The sequence below is a fragment of the Megalops cyprinoides genome, chromosome 9 (genome assembly GCF_013368585.1).
Source record: "Megalops cyprinoides isolate fMegCyp1 chromosome 9, fMegCyp1.pri, whole genome shotgun sequence".
Classification (NCBI taxonomy): domain Eukaryota; kingdom Metazoa; phylum Chordata; class Actinopteri; order Elopiformes; family Megalopidae; genus Megalops; species Megalops cyprinoides.
The window spans coordinates 9970605-9995804 of NC_050591.1; the positions used below are offsets into that span (position 1 = coordinate 9970605).

General features: G+C 42.7%; 2 protein-coding genes and 1 long non-coding RNA gene across 3 annotated transcripts; 2 read left to right on the forward strand and 1 right to left on the reverse strand.

The window, feature by feature from the left end:
- The first annotated feature begins 419 nt into the window (after positions 1-419).
- LOC118783078 lies at positions 420-4514 on the forward strand. The gene is made up of 4 exons (XR_005005182.1): positions 420-762; positions 2813-3039; positions 4063-4107; positions 4420-4514. It is a non-coding gene; the product is annotated as an uncharacterized LOC118783078 (long non-coding RNA).
- A 9007-nt stretch (positions 4515-13521) lies between these two features.
- Positions 13522-15701, reverse strand: med29 (mediator complex subunit 29). The gene is made up of 4 exons (XM_036537506.1): positions 15430-15701; positions 14667-14725; positions 14483-14567; positions 13522-13769 (listed from the first exon to the last, which is right to left on the reverse strand). Exons 1-4 carry the CDS (start codon positions 15619-15621, stop codon positions 13542-13544), a joined length of 564 nt encoding a protein of 187 aa, XP_036393399.1. The 5' UTR covers positions 15622-15701; the 3' UTR covers positions 13522-13541.
- A 543-nt stretch (positions 15702-16244) lies between these two features.
- Positions 16245-25135, forward strand: paf1 (PAF1 homolog, Paf1/RNA polymerase II complex component). Its single transcript, XM_036537193.1, has 14 exons — positions 16245-16477; positions 16861-16890; positions 17112-17204; positions 18171-18292; positions 19046-19112; positions 19236-19337; positions 19882-19987; positions 20244-20312; positions 21080-21183; positions 21503-21619; positions 22362-22490; positions 22829-22934; positions 23322-23406; positions 23545-25135. Exons 1-14 carry the CDS (start codon positions 16431-16433, stop codon positions 23991-23993), a joined length of 1626 nt encoding a protein of 541 aa, XP_036393086.1. The 5' UTR covers positions 16245-16430; the 3' UTR covers positions 23994-25135.
- The last annotated feature ends 65 nt before the right edge of the window (positions 25136-25200 follow it).

A 25200-nucleotide genomic window follows, 5' to 3' on the forward strand; every position in this document is an offset into this window, starting at 1 on the left:
TCCCCCCCCCCCCCCCCCCCCCCACACCCCACACCCCACACCCCACACCCCACACATACAATAATTTCTTAAATTTAAATTTACAAAAATAAAATATTCAATCGTAATCAGTAATAATAGCAATGGGCCTACTGGTAAAATACACTAACTCGAACAACTTAAGTTATATTGTCTTGATTTAGACTAGTTATTAATTATTTGTTATTCGTCTCCTTATTTATTTTTACTCAAAAGAATCCCATCTTTAACTAGATGGCACGTCTCGTCTCTTGGGTGATCGATCCCTTCAAATTTTTTGATGAGGTTATATTATCCTCCCAGTTCAATCAATTCCATGGCACGACACGCACGTTGTGAAACGCGGCGGATATCGCCCGTACCTTGAGCGAGCGCTTCCTGTTGACAGCCGTGGAGGCTTGTGGGTCCTTGGATGGCTTGTTTTGACCCAAGGCGTCCGTCGGCAATCGTCGAGAAGTGGGTTGAAAAAAACCAAAGCAAGAAAATCAGTAAACCCAAATATTACTAGTTTAGAGTAGTATGATTTCTTGTTTTCTATAAATCAACAGATATTCACTACCTCGCTACGCCATTTAACAGTTGAAACTACACGAATTAGCGTAGCTAGCGAGCTAGTTCCCAATGCTTTATTTGGAGACATTGTTTTCTACACAAGGAAGGCCTTGGGGATCCGCGGACTGAATAAGACAGCTAACCCGCTAGCGTGCTGCTTAACCCGTAGTGGAGATCGCGGTCGAGACATTGGTAAGACAGACTTCTTAGGTCTGGTGTACCCTCATAGCTTGCCAATGTTGCGGGCAAATAGCTAGCTAGGTATCTATTTGGTTAATGTCAGGTCGTGTGCAGTAGCTAACGTTAGCTAGTCTGCTAACGTTAGCCACACTGTCAGGTCTTTTACTCTAGCTCACTAATGTTTATTGCAGTACGAATAAGCTGAGGTTGCCAGATGCCTAGTATCTAGTTATGTGTTTCCCCTTGTAGCAGAGAGCTGGCGACATTGAGGACTGGCAGTGTTACTCCTGTCTGGAGTTACTTAACTGTCAGAGAATTCTGTTAATGGATCTGATCGAAAAGTTCATCGCTTTGCCGTATTTTCCATTCAGTTAGCTAACTCTGCAGCTGCCCTCTGCCAGCAGAACAGATGGTCAATTAAAGGTTGCCACCTGAAGAGCTCAAAGTCACAGATTTCACACATCTCGCCCAGGAATTCGGGGGATATTAAAAAGCCAGACAGAATGTTTTCCTCAAATTTCACTTGAATTTGTCTGCTGCCTGCAGAGAATTTTAATGTTACACATAGAATTACATTAACCAGCAAAATAGACTACATGAATCCCTTTCAACACACCTTCTCAGATGCACACTGCCACACATTTGTTGTCATGCTTTTTGTTCATAGCATCAACTGTTAAGTGGAGAATTGGGCCAGACTTATTGTAATATATGCCTCATTATGTTATCCTCCCTTCAGGTTTGCTAAACAGCTGTACATTTTTTTAAATCAAAATTTAAATACTCAGGGTGCAGATGTTTCCTGTAGGTTTTTGTTTATGGACGGATGTTCTACAGGCTGTTGTATGACCATGCTTTCAGCGTAGGATAGATTTCCTCTTTAGTTCTGACCCACTGTCTGATGGTTGGGGACTGGTGGGATTTCCATGTAAGGCAAAGCAACAAATGCATTCCTTTTGGTAAATTAACTACAAGTCTTTCAAAAACAGTTTAATTCACAACAAGTTCATTTGTATACATATTATCTCCAAAGAGGTACATTTGGCCCAGAGAAAAGCTTCATTTTCAGTTTGCTGTTTAAGTAAAACAGAAGTGTGGGCCCTGCCATTCTTTCCATTCTAACAGTCCTGCAAGCATATTTGACTAATCTCATGCTTGTTAAGACTTTTTCTTGGTTTATGCTCAGCCAGCTTCAGAATACTACATTTTTTTAGTTTTAGAGATGGCAAAATATGCTTAATCCCAGCATTAGCTGTGGCTGAAAATACTGTTGTCAGTCAGCATAGTGTTGAAAGTAATTAGGATCTCATGTGTATTAAGTGAAGTTATGCAATAATTGCAATCCCAAAGTCATGGGATGTATGAAACAATGCAACAAAGTGTGGATCGAAAAGACGGTTGTTAACGCAAGGATGCAAGCTCTATGAGCAGTTGAGAAGTCACAGAGTCCGAGAACTGGCTGTGATTGAGCTCTTCTGCAGGAGTGGGCATCTGGGCCACAGCTGCCTCATCTTAAAAATCCTTTTGGGAGAAATTGCTCAGTGCATCTATATAATCAAATGTGTGTCCCAATCCTGCAGTTCTGCAATCCTAGTCCAACTAGGTGTTATGCAAAAATTTGGTCTACAACTTGTACTCAGGTAAATGAATGTGCCTGTTTAAAAACTAAAACCTCAAAGTGTATTTTATTTAAAAAGTTAGGCCATATTGGTTCCCTTATAATTCTGGGGTGCAGTAATTATCATGGGAACCTTTTGGACATTTCACATGCCCTTAATAGAATGGTTGACATGGTGTCTGGTTAAAAAGGAAGGCAAAGGCATTAACATTTTCTGCGTCTCCTGAAAATGGAGATGTTTAGCTGCACTTTTCAAGAATCTGAAAGAATCCAGTCAAAAAACACATGATGGTGACATTGGTCGTGGTCCTGTTTGGCAACATCGCCATTTTGCTATGACAGCCACAGTATGACCACAATGGGACATGGACATCACGACCAATTGGTGTGAGCGTGAAAACACACAACCATTTATTGCAGCACTCTCTGTCCGTCTTCCAACAGGGTTGTGGTATCAGACTACAGCAGTGAGAGACGCCCCAAGTCTCTCTGTTTTGGCCCTGTCTTGCCCCCCTGTCTCACCCCCCTGTCCTCCCCATGATGGTGTGTGAGCTCTTCCTGTTGTCCTCCGTGTGGTTCCTCTTTGTCATCTTCTGGATGGAGACCATAAGTGTCTGGCTCTTTCTCTGCAACTTCTACCAGGACCGGGCCTTCTACCACTGGGGAGATGGGTGAGTGAGCTCATATTTGGCAGATTTTCAGAGAGAGAGAATGCAGCGCAGCCTTGATGTTCAAAGATGGTGGTGTTGTTGAATGTGTTGTACCCAGGGTGTAGCTTTGTTGCTCTGAAAGTGAAACAAAATACCAGAACATAAATACAGCACTTCGTCAGTGGCTTAAATCCACAAATGGGTTCTCATCACATTGAGCTGATTATCTGCTGCCGTCTTCCGTTTTAGTGAATCCACTACTCTGGATTTGCAGAATGACTGGTAAATAGTATGAGAAAATGTGTTCTCAGATGTCTTGGTTTGGAAATGGCCAGCACAGCAACATTATAGGTTGGTGAAGGTCCTTTGTCCAGACTCTGAACAATCCTGTAACACTCAGTCTTGTGGATCAGGACTCAAATCAAGCCTAGAGTTTCTGTTAACGATTCTGTTTTCCTGTCACATTAAAGCCCCATGTGGCATGAATTAAAACACCCAAGTTCAGATCTTTAACTATTTACTCTTCTTATACTTGGACCACTTGAAACAGATTTGAGCTGACTGCAGTGAAACTCATTAATACACAACAGAAAAAGTTTTCGGTATCTATAATAACAATGGAGTGAAACTGATGACGGTGATGTCTCCTTGTGCAGTTGCACTTGTGCTGAGTAGTGTGAATACGTTTTTACCATTGGAAGATGAAACGATAGTAACCGTTTAGCATGCAATTTCTTTAAACCAGTTCCTTGAGAATCTGCACAAGTGGGATGTTTTACATGTGTAGTGTCTTCATAGGAATGCCTCGATCAAAGCAAGTCACGTATTTGAGAAATCAACAGTGATGAATTGAAGCTGAATATTGTTCCCGAGGTGTTATTAAAGCAGCTTTAATCCCAGGGAGAGCAAAACCCCCTTAGATCAGCAGAATTCAGTCATTCAATGGCTTGGTACAATGTTGATAAAGCCCTGTTGTAGCCTAAGGTGAAGGGCTAGAGATCTCAGAGGTGAAGGAGCCCTGATGTTTCTGTTTCTCACCCGCAGGGTCTTTGCTGATGACCCTGGTCACATGCTGTACATGCTGGGCAGGTAAGAGAAACTGTTGGCATCGTCTTTTGGTACTCGGTGCAGGGAAATGCAGCTCAGCTGTATAAGTGGAAGCTGACCAGAGAAAATCATGGAGCTTCTGTTCAAATCCCAATAGCACAAGTGTAGAAAAAGGCCCTCACATTATGTGTGCCAAAACCTGAGAATAGTTCAGAATAATTTCCTGTGTGTAAAAATTGAATTTTCTGTTATTAAATTGTTAAGTGATTTTAAAAATATAGGTTGAAAGAGGATTTCCACACACTGGGGTCCTCTGTTTGACTAACGGTTCTGCTTGTTGGACTTTCCCCGCAGAGTGGAGGGATCAGGGCGGATGCAGACCTGAGGAGGGCGGAGGAGGAAGAGGAGGAGAAGGAGGAGGAAGAGGAGGAGGAGGACTGTAGAGGACCTAACTGTAGAGGACGGGCTGGGCAGGGGTGTTGACCCCCTGTTTCAAATACACAAACATGCATATAGAGATTCACTGTCCCTCTGCCAGCCAGCCTGTTACACTGCCTAACAGCTTGTCTTCACTGTTGAATGAAGAGCGGCGCTGTGATCATCAGACCGTGAACAGGACCACAAAGTGTGTCAAGGCCTGGATCTTTGGCCACGGACCTCCATCAAGAGAAGGGAAAGGCTGGGTCCTGGCTACTCTTCTTTGTTACTACAGGTGGAATGGGTGTAAGAACATCTTCGTGGCCCTGAACATCTCTCTGTCCCAGTGCTTAATGCATGAAGCCATGTGTCAGATTCGAACAAGAGTTTTGAGTCAATAGTCCAGCATTAAGCGGAGAGGAATATGTGGTATTTTGTTCCTCTCTTGTGGTGTGGATTTTGGATACTTCAATATCAACAACTGTTTTAAAACTCAGTTCTCTCGTCCTGAAACACAAATGAGTATGTTTGTTTAGATATGTGAAGGACCGAGGACTGAGTTTTGTTTCTCTGCAGTTTTTCGTATCGTTGTTGCACATTGATCCTCATGCACAAGTAGTTGCTAATCAGATCTATTTTTTTTCTTTTCTTTGTTTTGGCTTAGCTCACCATGGGTATTCTCCTTCCAGGTCTTGCGAGAGAATATTGTCCTGTTGTAACTGCCACATTGGGGTATAACCTGGAGTTTCCTTTCCGTAGAGAAAAGGATTGTGTGAGATGAATGTAATTATACAGAATGAGTGAAAATCAGATACAACATAGAAATCATAATCTGGAGAGGTTTGATGCAAGACCGCTTTATGTAACACCTGTCCCGGCTGGTTCCGGGCTGGTTCCGGGCTTTCCTACCAGTGAGTAGAGTCTAGAGGTGAATAAAGAGAGAGATGCCCATGTACATGATCAGGACCCATTTAAATGTCCAGGAAAGGTGAAGGGTTGAGAATCATGTGAACGTCAAATGCCCATCTTAAGTTGCTAACCTTTTGTAATGAGACTGCAAATGTTTTCTCATACTTAATTTTGCAGCTAGTTAGTCACAAATTGCTGGTGCGTGCACAAAAATTTAGCCAGCTAAAAAGTCAGCAGGCACCGTACAGTAGCTGCCATGAAGCTTGTCCAGTTTTCTATTTGAAGAAATGACAGAAACATGACCTAAGTGAAAGTGTTTGCGAAACTTGCGAATTGCAGTTCCTAGCCAGATGCTATCTTAATGTGCATATTTTGTTCACCTTTTGATGTTCTTGTTAATGATGTTAAATGTTAAATATTTTTACAGCTGTGTGTCATGGCTTGTCACTGTATTAAGTCCTCCTAAGCTGGCAGACAACATTTTTTCCATATTTTCTCAGATATGAAATAAGATTTGGTAGCCTGGTAGTTTTCTGTTTGCAAGACCAGTTTTGTGTTAAGAATAAGGTGTTCTCATTCAAGGAGGCTGGAGAACTAGTTCAAATGTTTTGCTTTCAGATGGGGATCTTTAAACTGCTGGAAACATTTCACCTGGAAGAATAATAAAACAAATGTTAAGTCTTGTATTTAGAAATAACTCTGTGCATGAGTACTTTACTGTCAGTAGTGCATATCTGTACCTTTGATATGCTTAGGGACTGATGAACATGCACACTCACTAAGGTTGTACGGATATCGTGAAATTTATCTCGTAATTGTAACGTCCACTAGCTACACGCAGTCCAGTCTTTCTCAGTCTGGGTTTCAGGGCCTCACTGTGCAACCTGGTTTTCATTCTATTAGATATGCTGACTTTAATATTATTCATCAGATTTCTTTAATTTCTGTTCATTAAAAAACATGTTTTGCATAGAAATGTGGGGGAATTGATTTACATTACATTGCAATTTTGCATATTTGCATTGAAGATCAAGCAGACATTTCTTTTGTTTGTTGTGCTTGCACACCATTTTGTCATCCTTAATAAGAATGTTTCAGTCAAATTCAGACATAAATTCAAACAGCCACCAGATGACCATAATTTAATCACATTTCAGCATTGTGAAAGTAAAGCGATCTTGGGATTCACAGTTGCCTGTAAAGAAATTCATTGGATGTATGTTTTGGCTCAATGGAAAATACAAGTAGTGGCATTTTCTGTTCATTTTGGCCTCTTAGGAAAATTGGTAACAAAGTCGGCCTGGGGCAAAGAAGTTTGTTAAGCAGAATTAAGCATTACGATGAATTGACACAGCAGATAAGGTTAGAAGGCTGATAGCAATATGTTGAAGAAACACCTTCACTTGAATCTTATTAGTGTGAACACACCCCCTGTCAAAAAATGCAATTAAACAGGATTTTCTACTTCAAAGTACCTGAAAGAAAAAAAAATAGCATGCACAGTGGGCCCTGAGGGCCAGTCCTGAGAAACACTGACGTAAACATATTCTATTTACACTATTAAAATTGAGATCAAAACCACCTGCTCTAAAAGTTCTATCGGAAGATGTAGCGTGAGGATAAAACTAAAACATGCATATGTGGAGAAGAGGGCATGTATGAGCTATTTTTGTAAGTGCAATGTGTTTTGTAATCATTTTGTTAATTATGGAAAATGAACATGATTGTAAAAAAGTAAATAAATGCAATGGAAATACATTGTTGTCTGAAAATAGAATTGTTCATTGTGCAAGCTACAAACAGATTCAAAGCTCCATGAAACATAAGGAATTCTCAAACACTAGAGGCCCGGAACTGCTTGGAATAACAAGGATCTGTCAGAAAGGATCAGACATCAGAAATGTGAAGGGTTAAGTGGTCATTTTCTGTTGTATCAAAATATTGAATATGCATCTTGTCTCAATAGCTCTATATTTTTGCCACCATTAATGCAAATTGTCCATCAGCTTTTGGTTTGTGCTGTGAGGAGACTTGCAAACAAATGGGAGAGACTTGCTCAAATGCCTGCACTACTGTCGAGTGTAACCACATGAGTTTTGTGGGAAAGCTCTTTTGTACATAATTTATTTTCTTCCTGCCCTTTGAGCACTCACCGGATAGCATTCACTTACCCAGGTATCATCAAAAACTCTGGACAACCCCTTAATTAAGGCAATAAATTCAGGGAGGAGAATACTGAAAGCTGTTGGAGATGTTCCTGTTAGCTACTTCCTCACAGAAATTATTCTGGAGAATACCGTTAATGAAGTCCCACCTTGGTGCGATACCCTGTGAACTGTTTGCAGCTACATATTCGGTCACTGGTGAAAATGAAGGAGCAGTGTGTGGGCTGAATGTGTTGACTAGTTGAAAGTAGCGGGCCTAAAATGGGCAGTGTTTGCAAAGGCAAGGTGGTGATAGGGGTGGCTAGAGTATGCGCTGTTTTGTGCAGTTCATTGCGTCTCCGATGAATTTAACCGATATGCTGTCAGCACTGGAAACACTTCAACCCGAAACTCTGCGCTTTCACCACCATGCCTGTCACTGTGATTATATGACATAACTAATTGAAATGGAAAATGTGCCATCAAGGCTGCCAAAACAGTTGCGGGTTGGTGGGGCGCATCCAGTACCTTATGGGAAATCTCTTTTTAGGGTTTTCTATAGAAATAACAACAGATTAAATAACCCTGAACTCTGGCTCTTTACAAAAAATTACCATCTAAGCTCACTTAAATATATAGAATTTGGAAACAATCCCACGTGGTCACACAATAAATGTGCCAAATTCGGACACTTTTCACTTTTTTTTTTAAATTTTTACTTGTACTTTTTTCTTATTTTACTTCCTCCTCTGCTTCTCTTTCTTCACTATATTACATCAACACAACTGTCCCAGTCCCCTCTTTTTTATGCCTCTCACCATTGGTTGTCCTCATTTTCAGGCAGTAGATAAATCTGTTCAGTGTACCCAAATGCAAGTTAGTCTCTGCCCTTGGCATAAAAGATATGACTGCCATCTTGGTAGTGCCTGGAAGCTAGCCAGTTGAACTTCACTTGAAGTTGAAAATGGAGAACGGACAGCCAGAATGAAGTTACCACAATCCATGGAAATTTTACACATCTGTGTTGCCATTAGCTAGGTACCTATTACTAATCTTGATGATTACCAATTTTATTGTTGGAAAAAAACACATTGTTGGCCATGTTGCCAGATATATTACACTATTTTCTGGACAGGACTTCATATACAACCAAATTAAGTATATCTGTGAACTCTGCTGCGCTTAATGACTAGACAGCCAAGCTGGTGCTATTTGAGAGAATCTATGAATTTTAGCTTTACATAAGCCTCACCAACCTTGTTTAGTTTCACTGTTGTGTTAGCCATTGAGAAAAATTCTATATCATTTTGGAGTGAAATTTCCATATGAAAGGTGCTGCATTACTTTGCTTGCTTACAATTGCTGCCCCAGCATAAATACTGCAAGGTCAGCCAGCAGCTGCAAACCAAAAAAAAAAAAGCATGATCGCTTTGAGTTTTGATCATCATGTAACTCTCTTAGATCACCTTAGCCAGCATAATTACTTCTTTATCTCTTCTTGTTTGCTGAGTATAAACTGAATTTGCTGCATAAGCTGTGATTTTCAGTTGGGTCATGCTGAGTGGCCTCTTCTGTAAAATGTATGTTGGGGTGGGGGGTAGCTAGACAAAGAAAATTCCTAAACTGAAGAGTGATAAGGAGCAAGGCTCATTACCCAGAAGTTTCCAGCTTTATTCCTATTTATTCCTTTATTTCCTACAAAGTAACCCTCATTGCCTCTGTAAATATTCAGATGTGTACTTGGATAACATGTAAACATTGTAAGCTGTGGAAGTTGCTCTGGATAGTGCCGCCTGATAACTGAATGCAGTGTAATGTTGACTGTAGAGCCAAGTCTTTTTCAGAGCAGCTACAAATGTGTATCTTATGTTGTTTTGTCATGCCAATTAGAGAATGTAAAGAATATGTTTTCAATAAAAGACTTCAGTAATAAATAGCCTTGAGCGACCTCAGCTAAAAGAACTTCACCTCCCATTTTGTGGGCCCATTTGTGTTAGGCCTAAGAGAGTAGGGATGTCATGAGTTTTCCGATCTTGAATTGTGATCATTGTAACCTTTGATTGATTGATTTCATTGTCACCATGCTGTGAAATTCTGTGAGGAAACACTGGGCTTCTGAACGTGTGTGCCAAACAAAGAAATCATAATTCACAAGTCATTTGAAAAGGTCCACAGCGATAAACTGAATTTTGGCCTCTCAGCATATAAAAGTGACTGCAATATTACCAGGGTGGAACGTCAATATCGATACACTCGATACACTCAGAGGATGAGCAAAAGAATCCAAACGTATTACTGTGAAAACATTGAACAGGTTTGCTTCAATAAAAACCCAGTGGTTTAGCATGACAGTTCAGACAAAGGGGTGATAATTCCCCCCTATCTGATAGCATTATTTCTACTTAGTCTCAAAAATACCTCCCCCTTATCCTTCCAGCTTCATTTCCTACCATTGTCCCCTCCAGGCATCTTTTGAGAGCTGCATCACTTTGTAATAGATTTAATTAGCAAAGTACCTCAAAAGAGAAAGAGAGCATTCATGGAATGCTGGAAATGGAATGCTTTTCATGTGTGAAAAAAACTCTTAAGTGACTGTGCAGTCCATTAATGCCTCTGTAATAAGCAGTGGCAAGAACTGTTGAGATGTTCCCTCTGGGCCTGCAGTCCCCTCATGGACCCTGGTTGTTGCTGAAAAAACTACTGCCTTGTTCCCGCCCAATATCGACCCTAGCCCTGAGTATCTGGGCTGCTGGAATTAAAATCATGTCCTTGACCTGCTCAACTTTGTAATGTAGAATAGTCTAAATTTATTGTCTGATAAAATGAACCATAAAACAGCCAAATGTAGTATTTTATATATATTTAATGGCCGAGTAGAAATCTTTGTGAGGGAAAGCTTTATACATATGCACGGCACAGCACAGGCTGAAGTGTAGCATAGTGGTAAGGAGCAGGGCTTGTAACTGAAAGGTTGCTGGTTTTATTCCCCACTGGGCCACTGCTGCTGTTCCCTTGGGCAAAGTACATAACCCACAATTGCCTCAATAAATATTCAGCTGTATAAATGGATGACACTGTTAAAAAAAAAAAAACCTGTAACTGATGAAGGTCGTTCTGGATAAGAGCATCATTATAATTCAACACTTAATATGGAGTAATTAATTTGCAAGCACCCCTACTGGATATTGAAAGATAAATTAGGAACAGTATAATATAAATGATAAAACCATACATCAAAGCTCACCAGTGCCTTTTGTTCAGTTTTGCGCAAATGAAAAAGAGGTTTATTATGTTTAAAATGGCGCCATCTTGTGTTTATAATCTGTATAGCACAACAACGACCAGGATACGTCAGCCAATTGCTATGAGGAAAGTACTGATTTCTGCTCAATTCAGTTGAGGAATACCGCGGGTGTATTTACACGGTATGACATGACTACCATTAAATTATGTGCTTCAGCTTCAGCCTATAGATTTGTATATATATTAGTGTTTTCATTTTTCAGTTTCAGTGCACACATAGTGCTGCCCATATACTGCCCTGTGATGGCATTATGAAAAGGAGAGGGCAAGGAGTCCATATGGGGTCCTAGTTAATATAAAATAGCATGTCCCTATAATCACATGGTAGTTGTGACATATAGCAGAGGGACAGACTCATTCATGGAGACAGAGGCACTGGAATTCATTCATGCATTTCTGCAGACTTGACCTTAATTCACTAAACTGACAAACACAAGGTCGAAAGTCATAATGAATGAGACTTGCAGGTTATGATGGGGCCATGTTTACGCTACCTGCCTCTACAATTATGTTCCAAAATATTGCTACTTACGGTTACTTACATTTGAAGTAAGACAAAACTCAATTTATAAGGGATAATTTCAGCGTAACTTCAAACCTGAATATACTCTTCCTTACCTGTTACAGGTTTCTAAGAGTATTGAAATGAAATGTAAATCCTTATTGTTTAGGTATCCAAGACCATCATTCTTCATACAGTTTAGTGGTTTTGCAAATTCAGTTCAGTTATACAGCCCAAGAATTAAGTTTGTAGCAACCACATTTGCAAACTGTGTTGTTGTTGTTGTTGCTTATTAAAAAAAAAACAAAAAAAAAACACTTCAATACAGATGAAACTAACACATCAATACAGACTCCAAGCGTGGAGCTGTATCAAGCTGTACGTACTGTACTCTTTGTATCTGCAATATGTCTGTCAGTATTCTATTCTAAATATTATAGTCTTAAGTGCTGTCCTCATCCCTTAAGGAGCAAGTTTACTATTCAAAAGGAAACTGATTTCACTACTTTTGCAGGGGTCAGATTTGATTAAATAGATTTCATCAGATTATGAAACACTCAGGTAAGTCTTGTGACGAAATTAATTTCAAACTCATGGTATCTGTGAGTAATTGATGAAGCTTACCTCGTGATAACCTCTTGAGCGTAAATATATTAGATTTCATAATTCAATTTAACTGTATTTCCCCTGTAAGTTCATTTCTGTGTTGTTTTGAATTGGTAAAGACTTTCTGAATGATTATTACGCATACAACAGTTGTTTATAAACAGTTTATATACATCCATGGAGAGATGATTCAGGCTAAAGATAAGAAAATCTCCTGTAAGATGAATTAGAAGTTGCTCAATGTGAACACCTTCTGTGGTTTCAGAAGCAATACATTAGAGTTTTCACATCAAACACCTTCTCTCTAGATTCTGCGGGTCAACGGGTATCTTACACGTTCTATTTTGCCTCTTCAATATACGTTAACTTTTTTAATGAGATGAAAATGTTCTATACAATGGTGGTTGTGATGTAATTTTATATGGAGTGTGCTTAATTATGACATATAGAATTAGTTTAAAAAAACATCTTTGTCATCACTTCTCTCTCCTTCAACCTTCTACATGGATATGTCAGCAAAACATCTAATATCACCAATGCCGCCAATACTTTATGAGGTGTAAAAGCAGATAATGTGGTTATGCTTAGCTTGATCTTTGTCCAGAGGATAGTGTAACAATCTGAGCCAGACTGATAGGCTCACAACCCTATTGCACAGGAGCATAACTGAGATCAGATGTGTATAAGACATAAACATATAATACGGGTCTCTAACATTTTGTTGCTACATTGGTTTTAAATGAATAGTGTTTCAGAATGTCACAACACTTTGCGCACACAAAACTGGTATTGTAAAACCTGATCTTGAACTGGTGTATTTTGCAGTGCGACTCATTTTCTAATCTCTCTCAAGTTCTTCATACAGGGCAATGACATATGCTTCTGAGTTATGACATGAAAGGATCTCAATCCAACAGTCAGGTTCATAGTGTTTATAGTGAAGATAAAATGACGTTTACATCACCTCCTTTTTCATTAAATTTCAGTGACAAAATGATCCTTCACTCACTTAAAGAGTTGGTAACTGGCTCTACAAAATGGTAGTGCCTTTGTGTTTTCACTATATGGCAAAAAAGCACTTAATAAGCTGTACACTAAAGAAGTCAGTGTCCCTGAACAGTGCAGTTTTCAACTGTTTTAAAAAACTGAGTAATCTAATTGTAAGATACCACGACAGAGTTGTTGCTAAAATAACCTGCAGCTTATTACCCCCCCCCCCCCCAACTCACTTAGCCCCATCTAATCCTGTGTAACTAGTGTACACATGGTGTTAACCTGAAGTGACACGCAATGTTGGTGATATCACTTCATCAAATGGGTGAGCCTTCTCATAAAGTCTTAGACTCCTGGAAGGTACCCATCTCAAACAGCTGATTCATTGAGCTCATTCAAAATAAAATGCTTCCAAAGCCCCCATGGCTGTGAGATGAGTCAGAACAAAATTTCAGTGAGAGCTGCTGTGTTGCATTTGTTTGAATGCATATGTTTATTGTCTGAAAAGAAAAAGTAGAAAAATACAAAGGAAACAAGTGTGTGTGTGTGTGTGTGTGTGTGTCGGGGGGGGGGGGGGGGGGGGGGCGTATTGTCCTTGGCTTTCACAGGATGCCCTGCGGCTGGCCCTTGCCGGCAATCTTCTTGGAGCACTCGAGGAGCGCGTTGTGGATGTCCTTGGCGCAGGAGATCTGGGATTTAATCATGCTGAGGTACTGCGAGTATGACAGGCTCTCGGTCTGCACCGTGTCTGGCTTGGTGGCCGTGGGGACCAGGTTCGGAGAGTGCTTTGCGCTGTCGATGCTCTGAGAGAGACATTCGTATGCCAGCCGCTGCGAGGAAAAGAGAACGGTGGTACATCAGTGACAGTGAACTGACCATAGGTACTGCAGCAGCTATGCACAGGAGGACAGAGCAGTCAGTCCCAAAGCAGTCAGCAGTCACTCCCAAAGCAGTCAGGAGACAGTGGACGCTTCAGACTACACCTTGCCTCCCATACTCAGTCATAACATTCACTTACCTGTCTAGTCCTTGTATTACTGTAAGAGTATGTTGTGCTACTTTAGAGTTTACTGTGGTTTATGTATTTATGATAGCACTAGTTATCACAGCACTGCAATGCTGTTCAGATGTGCTCGGTTGTGCTCTGCATGTTTCTGTGACTTTATCAGAAGAGCTTTTGCACTTTGACTTTGTAAATCACTCAGGATAAGACTGTGGGCTGAATGAAAAAAAATGTGATATGTAAATGAAACAATGGGCTGCTTCAATTTCATCTGCCATACTATTATCTTATTATTTATATTTGACTTCAGATTAAACAGTTTTAGGAATGTAATACTTCATTTTCTGGACTGTGCTGAAGTCTTTTGCTTACCATTAAACTGAAACAGATCTTCCATTAGGGAAAGCTCATGTACTGTATATTTCTACCATGAAACTGTGCAATGTTGTTTAAAGGATCTGCTCCCCTAATGTCAGTGCCCGCAGACGAGTGACGCAAACTCCAAACGCAGTTTAACATGGGCACATAAATGCAACTTACCAGACAGAGTTCGAGCTGGTCACACAGTGCATAAAACTCTTCCAGACTCTTGTCAAATCTCTGCACAGCAGCATCACTGCTTTTGCTACAACAAGACAGAGGAAAATATTAAATTAAACAAAACTACACTACTCCTGTTGGTTATAATAGTACAGGCCAAACCTGGTAAATGTGGCATACTTACACGCCATTGTCAATCGCTGTATTATGTCCTAAATTCAACGAGGCAATCTTCATGACGTTCTGAAAGTAAATATAAAATGGACGTCACCATTTGAAATTGTGATAGTGCGATACGCATTACAAAAGTGAACGGGATATCGGTGTCCCATCATATAACACACATGACTAAACTTGTTTTCAACAATTGTGTGTGCTTGCATGTGTGAACGACACATAAAACTGTAGATAAGAATTATTTCCAAGAGAGCGCCTACATCACTCTTAATCTGAGGATCATGTCGTTTCATCGGGGACTTGCATCTTTCTGTGACCTCATGGTGCAAAATTAAGCAGACCGTATCAGATGATTGAGACTTTGAATACGAGTATCAGACTCTGCCTGTCTGTTTTGATATTGTAAAACATGCTCTGGGCGGTCCTGATCGTGCTAAGGGCTTTCCTACAGAATCCATGTCGGCTTCCATAATAAGTCTCAACGGCGAGATCCACGAAGCTGAAAAATCACTGGGATGGCAAGCCACAAATTGTTGGTATTCTGGCTACCACCAAACCAGGGTGGTAGGAAAACAGCCAGCTGCGAAACATAATCTTGCTCGCTAGCTAGACATACACGGAGTTAGGTCAGTGATCAAACGCCTAATTCCCCGTTTTAGCATCCTGTCTTGCGACTGTAAACTACACTAGACCTACCTAGCTAGCTACCAAGCTACGCACCAGGCAGCTTCTTATTGACATCGTAGTTGTAACGTTAGTTAGCTAGGTACCTGGAGACTTTCTTTCAGCTGCGGTATGAGCATTTTGAATCGGTGAACAGGGTCAAAATCTTGCTGTTGACTCAGCTGCTGCTGCTGCTGTTGTTGTTGCTGCTGCTGCTGCTGTTGCTGCAGCGTGGCCGCCTGCATCCCAGCCTGGGCTTGAGCTGCACCGGGCTGGTTCATTTGTTGTTGCGATGCCATCTTGGGACGAGGTGCTCTCTGACTGCCCGGGCCTACATCAACATCCGGGTAACACGGGTTGTTTTTATGACGTACTCTTTAGTGGACCTCTCGTACTCGGGGTAACTCGACAGTGGGTGAAAGTTATTTGGAATCCTTTAAAATGTGTGCATAATAGAGTACCGTATATAATTTACCAGCACGTGCATATTATGGATAAATTTGTGTAGTAGGGTTAGGGTTAGACAGTTCTTTGTTAACCCGTAAATATCTGGTGCGCCATGAGAAATTTATAGTAGAAGGCGCCTTAAACGTGTCCTTTAAAAAATAAGGAACTTGAAATAGAAAGCAATTCAACCAAAAATTAACAGAGAATTAATGTCAGTACATTTCCTTATGTTATGGACATGTATCGCTTACAGTAGCCTACGATAGTTACTCTTTTTTATTTTTTACTCAGGCATTCCCCGTAGCTATCCATATAACGATACCGTAAAAGATAATCTATGAAACGAACGTAATGAGAAGTCGTCAGAGTAGAAAAGGAGTATTCATCCGCAATTACATTTGAGATTACCATTACCGGAACTTCTCAAGTAGACTCTTACAGAATAAATTCGGAACTTTAATGACGAAAGCGGAAAAGCACGGTTTCGGTAGGATCCACACGAATGAATCGTCTCTAAACGGGTCTTGATAGCAGAGGAGACGCGAGGTCCGACTCTAGAAGAGCATCGTGAAGTAATCTTATTTATCAGCCAATCTTGTATATACGGTCTTTTTCTTGGGAGGATTTCTGATTCTCCGTTCAGCTTTGTGGTCCCACCATAATGGCGCCAACTATCCAGACCCAAGCTCAACGAGAGGACGGACACAGGTAATTTAGCCAACGCAAGCTAGCTTGCAAGTTTACGAATGTGTCTTGTTTAACCAAGCTTAATTCGCTAGTCTTCTGCGGTGGTAGCCGCCTAGGTAACTAACTGTTGTAGCTATCCAACTTGCTAGTGTCATTATTTGAAAGATCTTGTTATATAAGGGGTAATGTTTTTCTAATCGCAATACTGGCCAACGTTACTTAGCAAACCGCTTCAGTATTACAACGTGTTGACACGAAAGCCGGTGGCATTATTCTTTTCGTGAGTCTTCTATTGTGTCTTGGGAACTAATTATAGTAATTGCGTGGATAGTGCACGTTTCCAAATATTGGTTGAATGATTGGTTGAGGGGAGGAATTAATCTTGGTCTATTTTTTCTTTGCAGGAGTAGCTCACACAGAACTGTCCCAGAAAGGTAAGCCCTGTTAACTACAGTGACCCGATTTACAAGTGCAGTCCCATGTAAAGAAAGAAATTAATAAACAATATCAAAGTACTGCTGATGCATGTAACATGTAGTTTCACACGGGGTCTGAATGTGTCATATGTATATGTTTTTGATGTTATAAAGACCTCAGCGCTGAACACACGACCATGGATCTAATCATTTCCTTATGTTCCTGCATGATTTCTCAGATCTGGGGTTGTCTGTCGTGTGAAATACTGCAATGGGCTCCCGGACATCCCTTTTGACCCCAAGTTCATCACCTACCCTTTTGACCAGCACAGGTAGGCTCACCATTCATGTGCCCACAACTGTGTTAACAACTGCAGCAACAGGAGTGATATCACACCTTTAAATGGAATAGAATGCCTTTATTGTGATTGCACATTGTTGTACGACGAAACTGGCTGAGACAGCAGTTTTCAATATCCAGGTACACGGGTCTAATACTGAAAGGCCCATATGATTAAGAGATATGTTTATCCATTTCATGTTCAAAAACAGGGTTAGGCTCTCCCAGCAAAACTGGTGTTTGAAGTTTTTTTTTTTTTTTTAATTGATTCAAGTGGTGTAATAACAAAGTGGCTCCATGGTGTGTTTTGAAAAATCATCGGTAGTTTGCCTAACAAGTAGCTCTTAAAACCTCTTATAATATGAAATTATTTACAGGGAAAGTATGCAGACGGCCCCCAGACACAGATCAATATAGCGGGCCAACTCCAGACTCCACCCTTAAAGTTGAAAGAGCTTATTGAGGATGCACACTTTGATGAGTCCAGACTATGACTATGTACAAAAATGTTCGTTAAGTACGTCTGCACCAACCTGCCATAGCATTTAGTGGATTAACCCGTCATTTTTGCCCCCTTCTTGCATCGTTATTTCTGTAGCAGGTCAACACATGGCCTAAATAAGAAGCCAGACTCCCACTACTTGCTTGGTAGGCTGGTGATTTCTGAGATGATGGTTATATGCTCTCAGGACGCAATGGTAGCCTGTTGATGGGGGCTTATTTCATGGTTGATTTGAGCTAGCTCATCTCAGTGACTACAGACTGGAACAGCCCTTAATGCTTCGGCTGTGTTTTTTCAGCCTCCTACAATGAGCGTTTGAGGGCTTTATAGGGGACTTTGGAATAGGCCCTGTGGTTGCAGCAATGCTGATCCATAAACCGTTTGTGCCTGTACATCCAACCGCGCCGTTTCCCAAAGGAGCGCTCAGTGTGGACGATGTGTTTCTGCCCCCGGCAGGTTTGTGCAGTACAAGGCCACCTCGCTGGAGAAGCAGCACAAGCACGAGCTGCTGACCGAGCCTGACCTGGGCGTCACCATAGACCTCATCAACCCCGACACCTACCGCATAGATCCCAACAGTAAGGCATCCCCTACAGCAGGGCTGCGCAGCTCTGGTCATAGAGGGCCGGAATCAAACGGGTTTTCTGGCTGTCCTTTAAGCCGCTAACATTCTAGGTGCTTCCGATATGGTTCAGTCAAGGCAAGGTAAATTGGGTTTGATGTATGTGGCTGGAACAAAAGGCCCCCCAAGACTCAGAATTAACGGCAGGGCTCTACAGTCATAACAGGAACCAAACTCTTTATGTTTTATGTATCTGTGCATTGTCCATCAAGGGCTAATGTCTTCTTGTGAGACAGAGCTGAGCTGCAACAGGTAGTGTCCGCAGCTGTGCATGAGAAGGAGGCGAAGAGACAATGATAACAACATTGCAGAACTACCTGCCTCCTTCTGTGTACCAGACGTATTGATGTTGTAGTGAAATAAATTAAGTTTATCAATATGAGAGACCAGCAGATCTTTTGCAATTCCACTGTAACTTTTTATGCCTTCAGTGTGGATAAGTTACCAGAACTTGGATTGCTTCCAGCCACAATTGTCAGTCTTAGCCTAGATTACCTTTGAGAAATCCCTCAGGTGTGTAAAGCTGCAAAGGATGCAGACATTTATGAGATTGATTCAGTTTTTTTCCCCAGTTTTTGTTTTGGCATGACTCAGCCCATATTTTCCAGAAAAATACATAGTTGAGTAAATTGCTGAGGCTGTTTTTAGCTTGAATAATCTGACAAGTGATTTGTTTTGACCACACATGCTTGTGATTTTTTTGCCTCAGTTCTTTTGGACTCTGCTGACGAGAAGCTACTGGAAGAGGACATCCAGGCTCCATCCAGCTCCAAACGGTAGGAACAGGCCCGTAGTGACAAAAATTCAAATTCATGGAAATATAAATCAGTCGAGAGAAATCTGTCTGAGGTGTGATAAATGCTTTGTCTGAGCTTCCTTACCCTTTCATCCCATTGTAGGTCCCAGCAGCACGCCAAGGTCGTCCCCTGGATGAGGAAGACTGAGTACATCTCGACCGAATTCAACCGATATGGCGTCTCCAATGAGAAAGTGGAAGTCAAGTGAGTGTGAAATTAGACATTGGAAGGGTGTGCTCCACACATTACATTACATTACATTACATTATTGTCATTTAGCAGATGCTCTTATACAGAGTGACCTACATGGGTGACAGTTTTATCCATTTATACAGCTGGATATTTACAGAGGCAGTTGTGGGTTACATACCTTTCCTAAAGGTACAACAGCAGTGTTCCAGCAGGGAATTGAACCGGAAACCTTTTGGTCGCCAGCTCTGCTGCTCACCACTACACCACACTGCTGGCACCCCACATACCAGAGACGATGGAAAGAGGGTCAGCGTGCACATGGTGGTGGTGTGCGGAAGTGTTTTGGGGAAAGGGGCCTGACACCAGATGTTTGTAGGTCAGATCTTGGGGTGCAGTAACTGATGTACATATGAGAACGAGGCTTTAGTAAACACCCAACTACATTACTGAATGGCAAATGTAAGTTATTCACAGTCATAGTTAAGGGTGTCTCCATGTTGAATGACATAGCACAGCTGACATAACACAATGCGTGTCTCTTCCGCACCTTCTGCAGGATCGGCGTGTCTGTCAAACAGCAGTTCACAGAAGAGGAGATCTACAAGGACAGGGACAGCCAGATCGCGGCCATTGAGAAGACATTTGAGGACGCTCAGAAACCGGTGTGCGAAATAACACCTTAACACACTTTCATTTGCACATTTGTGCTTGCTAGTTTGAGTCTGACATAGGAAAATACATTTCATAAGTAAGATTCACTGTTCCTGTTAAATCAGTATCTTACTATTTAACTATTAGTTATGTTGTTCAACGCTTATAGATAGAACAGAGCAAATTTCTGGCAGATAAGCAGAGAATTATTGATCCCCATGATGTGTGGTAATAAACTGTTGCTGCTTTTTTTATTGTTTTCCTCAGATCTCACAGCACTACAGCAAACCAAGAGTCACGCCAGTGGAGATCCTGCCTGTGTTCCCTGACTTTAAGGTGAGGTGCTTAGGGTAAATAAAGTGCCGTTCAGTGTTTTCAACTGGCAGACAGGGGGGAAATGGCAAGTGACCTTTTACAATAGCAAACAACAGCTTAACCAATCATTTCTGATTGTTATATTTGATATTTATATCAGGCATGGAAAACCTAAAACATACAAAGTATGGCAGCAGTGCAAATAAGCAAATCCCTTAAGTAAAACAAAAATTCTCTACTTAGGAGTAGCACTTTGCTCATTTTCTGTGTCAAAGTTTTATGGTTGAAATCTGTTGAATTGGTCGTTGTATTTTCCACCAAAGGTAACAGATACATTAATAATCTCTGTTACAAAAATGAGTACAAAATGTCAATGAATAAATAAATTGAAATGAAAGTTAATACTAGATGGGTAAAGCACGGGAAGTTAAGAAACATTACTCTATGCAATTATATAAGCTTTTCACTTGTTCATGTGTACTGCACAGCACTGGATTGCTGTTCTGTGTTAAAGCCTGAAATGTGCAAACCATCCATTGTTTTTTTGGTTTCAAAGTTAGCATCAATTGAGGGTCGTTTCTGCCACCTACTGGTAGCAGTAGGGAACTCCTGGAATGAAATGCAATTGCAACATTCTGCGGTTCCAAACATGCAAAAATTCTTCAATCATGTTGTCAATGCTCTTTAAATTTTGCAACACACACAGTGATTGTTGCATCGATGAGTGATTACAGCTCAGGCTGGGAGACTCTTCCATTAAGGCAAGTGTGTGCACCTCTCTCCCCCAGATGTGGATCAACCCTTGCGCTCAGGTCATCTTCGACTCAGACCCGGCTCCTAAAGACATCTCAGGCCCAGCTGCTGTGGATATGATGTCCCAGGCCATGATCAGGTGAGGGAAGGGGACACGTGGTAGATTTCAGGGAGCTGAGCTTTTAGAGTGAAAGGTTGCAGGTTTGAATCTGGTAGAGGCACTGGCGCCGTAGGCCGGCACTTAACATGAATTATGATTACCCAAGTCACACTGGATACGGGTGTCTGTAATCATGCAAATCAGGGTGAATGATCGGAGTTCCAGTTAAGACAAGGCAGTTATTTGCAACACACCGGTAAGGTTACAAGTTACAGTCATCATTACTGATCATTCAAATGTGTCCAGCTGATTTTCAGTTGTGTTGTTTTGATCGGTAACTTCATGACTCTCCGCCTAGGGGCATGATGGATGAGGAGGGCAATCAGTTTGTGGCCTACTTCCTGCCCAACGAGGAAACCATGAGGAAGCGCAAGCGAGACTTCGAGGAGGACCTGGACTACATGCCAGAGGAAGTGTAAGAAACCTCACGCTTCCTGTCCGTTGTGTCGGCACGCAGGCTTGCGGCTGATGTCGTCAGATGTTTTAACTGAGCAGTGTTGCATTATGCAGTGTCCACAGCCACCTCTGTGCAGTAATGTTGGATCCATTTTAATTGGCCTAATCCTAACCCGCCTTGCTGACCACCGCTGCCTGGCAAAGGTTTTGCTGATCGATGTGGGCAGCTACGCTCTGTGTTTGTATTCAGCGAAAGGCATCTGATTGGTTATTGTCCTGTCAGTCACCAATGCATCTGGGCAAAGGCGGGGAAAAGCACAAACACTAGGAACACTTGGAAGTTCAGATGTTGGGGTTAGACCATAGCTCAGAAATGTTAGAATCAACCTCCAGGCTGAAACATTATAACACAGTATCCCCAACTGAAACTCACTGTAAAATAAGTATCATACTATGTATCTCGACTTCTGGGCAGGGTAGCGTAACCCTGCAAGAATGATGTTGTTTAATATTGTGTGAGTGTAATAAGAATTTACTATATGTCATGTAGTGTAAGTGCTTATATTAATATAATTATATTAGACTGTTGCACATTTCCACAGGCTAATGCAGCAGCATTTGTTCTTGTCCATTGTGATATTTTATACTTTTAAAAAATAGTTTCAGCACTTCTTACGACACGCAAGCATGCCCAAAGAAATCCTGAAGGGCGGCAGAAAAATGTTGAAAAGAACAGAAACTGATGTCTCCTGTGCTGGCAGGTACGACTACAAGATCGCCAGGGAGTACAACTGGAATGTGAAGAACAAGGCCAGCAAGGGCTACGAGGAGAACTACTTCTTCATCTTCAGGGACGGCGATGGGGTGTACTACAATGAGCTGGAGACCAGGTGAGCAGGGCGAGGCCACTGGCAAAATCAGTCAGCACATGGTGTGAGTGCGCACAATGATGAAACTGCACCAAAACACTGCCCTTCTGTGGTGAAACGGTCCTTGTAAGTGTTCGGTGGTCTTTCACAGTGTGTCAGAACAATTATTGCCACGCTGTTACTGACCGAGTTCCCAGACTGAGGGGCATTTACAGTGTGGCCTCTTAGACAGGGGCAGCCCTACGGACCGATTCCTACGCTGTGTAGTTTGTGCGCTTACGATGGGGATGTGAAAGTGTGTCGGTCCTGGTCTGACGCGATGACCGCGCGTGTTCTGACTGCCGTGTCCTGTGCTTCAGAGTGCGTCTGAGCAAGAGGAGAGCAAAGGCCGGAGCACAGTCCACCACCAACGCCGTGCTGGTGTGTAAGCACCGCGACATGAACGAGAAGGAGCTGGAGGCCCAGGTGAGCCCCTCACATGTTCCCTGTTCTCTGTGCTGCGTGTCGTGGACTCGGGGCCCTGTGCTGCGTGTCCTGGGCTCAGGGCCCTGTGCTGCGTGTCGTGGACTCGGGGCCCTGTGCTGCGTGTCGTGGACTCGGGGCCCTGTGCTGCGTGTCGTGGACTCGGGGCCCTGTGCTGCGTGTCCTGGACTCAGGGCCCTGTGTTGTGTTTCCTGGACTCGGGGCCCTGTGCTGCGTGTCGTGGACTCTGGGCCCTGTGCTGCGTGTCCTGGGCTCAGGGCCCTGTGTTGTGTTTCCTGGACTCGGGGCACTGTGTGTTGTGCTTGTCAGTTGTTGGTTGCCTGGCAGCAGTTGCTCACTGTTCAACTCTGCATGTGCTCTCACTTACAGGAAGCCCGTAAGGCACAGCTGGAGAACCACGAGCCCGAGGACGAGGAGGAGGACATGGAGCTGGAGAAGGACACCCAGGACTCCGGTAAGCCCTTGTACCCCCTCTCCCCTCCCCGGGAGCCCGCCCACCTCTCACATTCGCAAAACGGGCCCCGCCTCGAGCCCGCTGGCCTGACGGGTGTCTCCATCTTGTCCTCCCCACCTCCCCCTCCCCCTCCCCCAGGCGACGAGAAGGAGAAGGGCAGCGAGAGCGAGAACTCGGGCAGCGAGTCGGAGCGCGACGAGGAGGAGGAGGGCAGCCGGCGGGGCGACGAGGATGAGGAGGAGGACGAGGACGGCGAGGAAGGGGCCGGCAAGCGGCGGCGGCGCAAGGCCAGCGGCAGCGGCAGCGAGAGCGGCGACGAGCGGCAGGCCCGCGAGATGCGAGACGAGGAGGAGATCTTCGGCAGCGATGACGACAGCGACGAGGACGAGGCCAAGAACGGCGGCGAGCGCAGCAGCGGCGAGGAGGGCAGCGGCAGCGAGGACGAGGAGGATGAAGAGGAGGAGGAGGAGGGCGGCGGCGGCGGCCGAAGGAGCCGCAGCAGCAGTGAGCGCTCGGAGGGCGAGCGCCACAGCGGCAGCGGCAGCGAGCAGGGCTCCGACTCCAGCGAGGGCAGCGACAGCGAGTGAGGTGCCCCGCCCCTCCCAGCTCGCGGGGCGGAGTCAGGGGCGTGTCCTGCCTGGTCCGGCCCCTCTCTTATTCTGGTTGGTCTATGCTAACCATTATAATCAGACTGCAGCCTCCTTTGGGGGAGTCACTCATTTATTAAGGATCGTGCATAAAGGGGCAACTTTTTTTTTTTTTTTTTGAGAGAAGGCCACAAGGCAAGTGTGCACCTGTGCATAACTGCTTCTGCTCCATAGATTTTCACCATTTGACTCGTGGCAGTTTTTTTTTTTTGCTGTGTTAAAATTGGGGGTCCTTCCATTGTTCATAAGCTACAAGCATCAGACTTCATCTGCAAAGTGTCCCTCCAACATGTTCCTTTAAATAAGTTAGTCCCTTGCCCTATTTTGACAACTCTTTCCTTTGGTTTTCATCAATTCCTTTTCACTTATTAGCGTGTACCAATAAACTGGGGTTGCATTGCTTTACATAGTACTGTGCACATTTATATATGAAAACTCAAAGTAAGTGAATTCTTCAGAAATGTAACAGAGATTCCTGTTTGTCTGTTCATGCAGTGGTCTGAAATAGTCTGAAATACAGTGGTATGAAAACTCCGCTACAGCTGAAAGTTTTATTTGCCAACTCATCTGGTTCCACATACGATATGCAACTAGAATTCTTCCCAGTCAGTCTTTTGCTAGCCTCCTTGAAACCCAGAGAGTTGGGGGGGAAAAAATGATGGCTTTTGTAGGTCTGCTTACCTTTTATGTGCGCCTGTGTGGAAGTGTGTTATTGTTGGCTGCTTACGGAAAGATATTGCCATCTAAGCATCATTTTCTGCAGTGTCTAAATCTAAAATGTGCTTTTTCCTCCATACTCAGCATTGTAAAGTGAAAAACGCTTCAAAAAAATCTAATAAGAGCAACCACACAAATGTAATTAAGTCATACAGAGAGAAGGTTTGCTGTATAGATTTCTGGTAATAGCATTGTTTTGTTTGTTTCTTGGTGCCACAGTTTTAGTTCTACAACAGGCCGCTCGTGAAAAATCTTCCATAAGGGATGCATACAATACCTGTATCTCCGTAGCATTTGTGTAAGGCCGCAGTGTCCTCCGCATATTGTGTACATTGTATGTTTATGTTGCAATGTAAATAAATCCTCTGGTGTTTTTGTAAAGGCTTGTGGTTCTATGTTTTTTTTTTTTTCTTTCAGTGGTACAGCACTC

Coding starts and splice junctions, on each gene's coding strand:
- med29 (XM_036537506.1), bottom strand. CDS start 15,621: ATGGCATCGCAACAACAAATGAACCAGCCCGGTGCAGCTCAAGCCCAG. Junction 14,568..14,666: donor ACAGCGATTGACAATGGCGT/GTAAGTATGCCA, acceptor GTCTTGTTGTAG/CAAAAGCAGTGATGCTGCTG. Junction 13,770..14,482: donor ACCAGCTCGAACTCTGTCTG/GTAAGTTGCATT, acceptor TTTTCCTCGCAG/CGGCTGGCATACGAATGTCT.
- paf1 (XM_036537193.1), top strand. CDS start 16,431: ATGGCGCCAACTATCCAGACCCAAGCTCAACGAGAGGACGGACACAG. Junction 20,313..21,079: donor CTGTGTTCCCTGACTTTAAG/GTGAGGTGCTTA, acceptor TCTCTCCCCCAG/ATGTGGATCAACCCTTGCGC. Junction 23,407..23,544: donor GAAGGACACCCAGGACTCCG/GTAAGCCCTTGT, acceptor CCCCTCCCCCAG/GCGACGAGAAGGAGAAGGGC.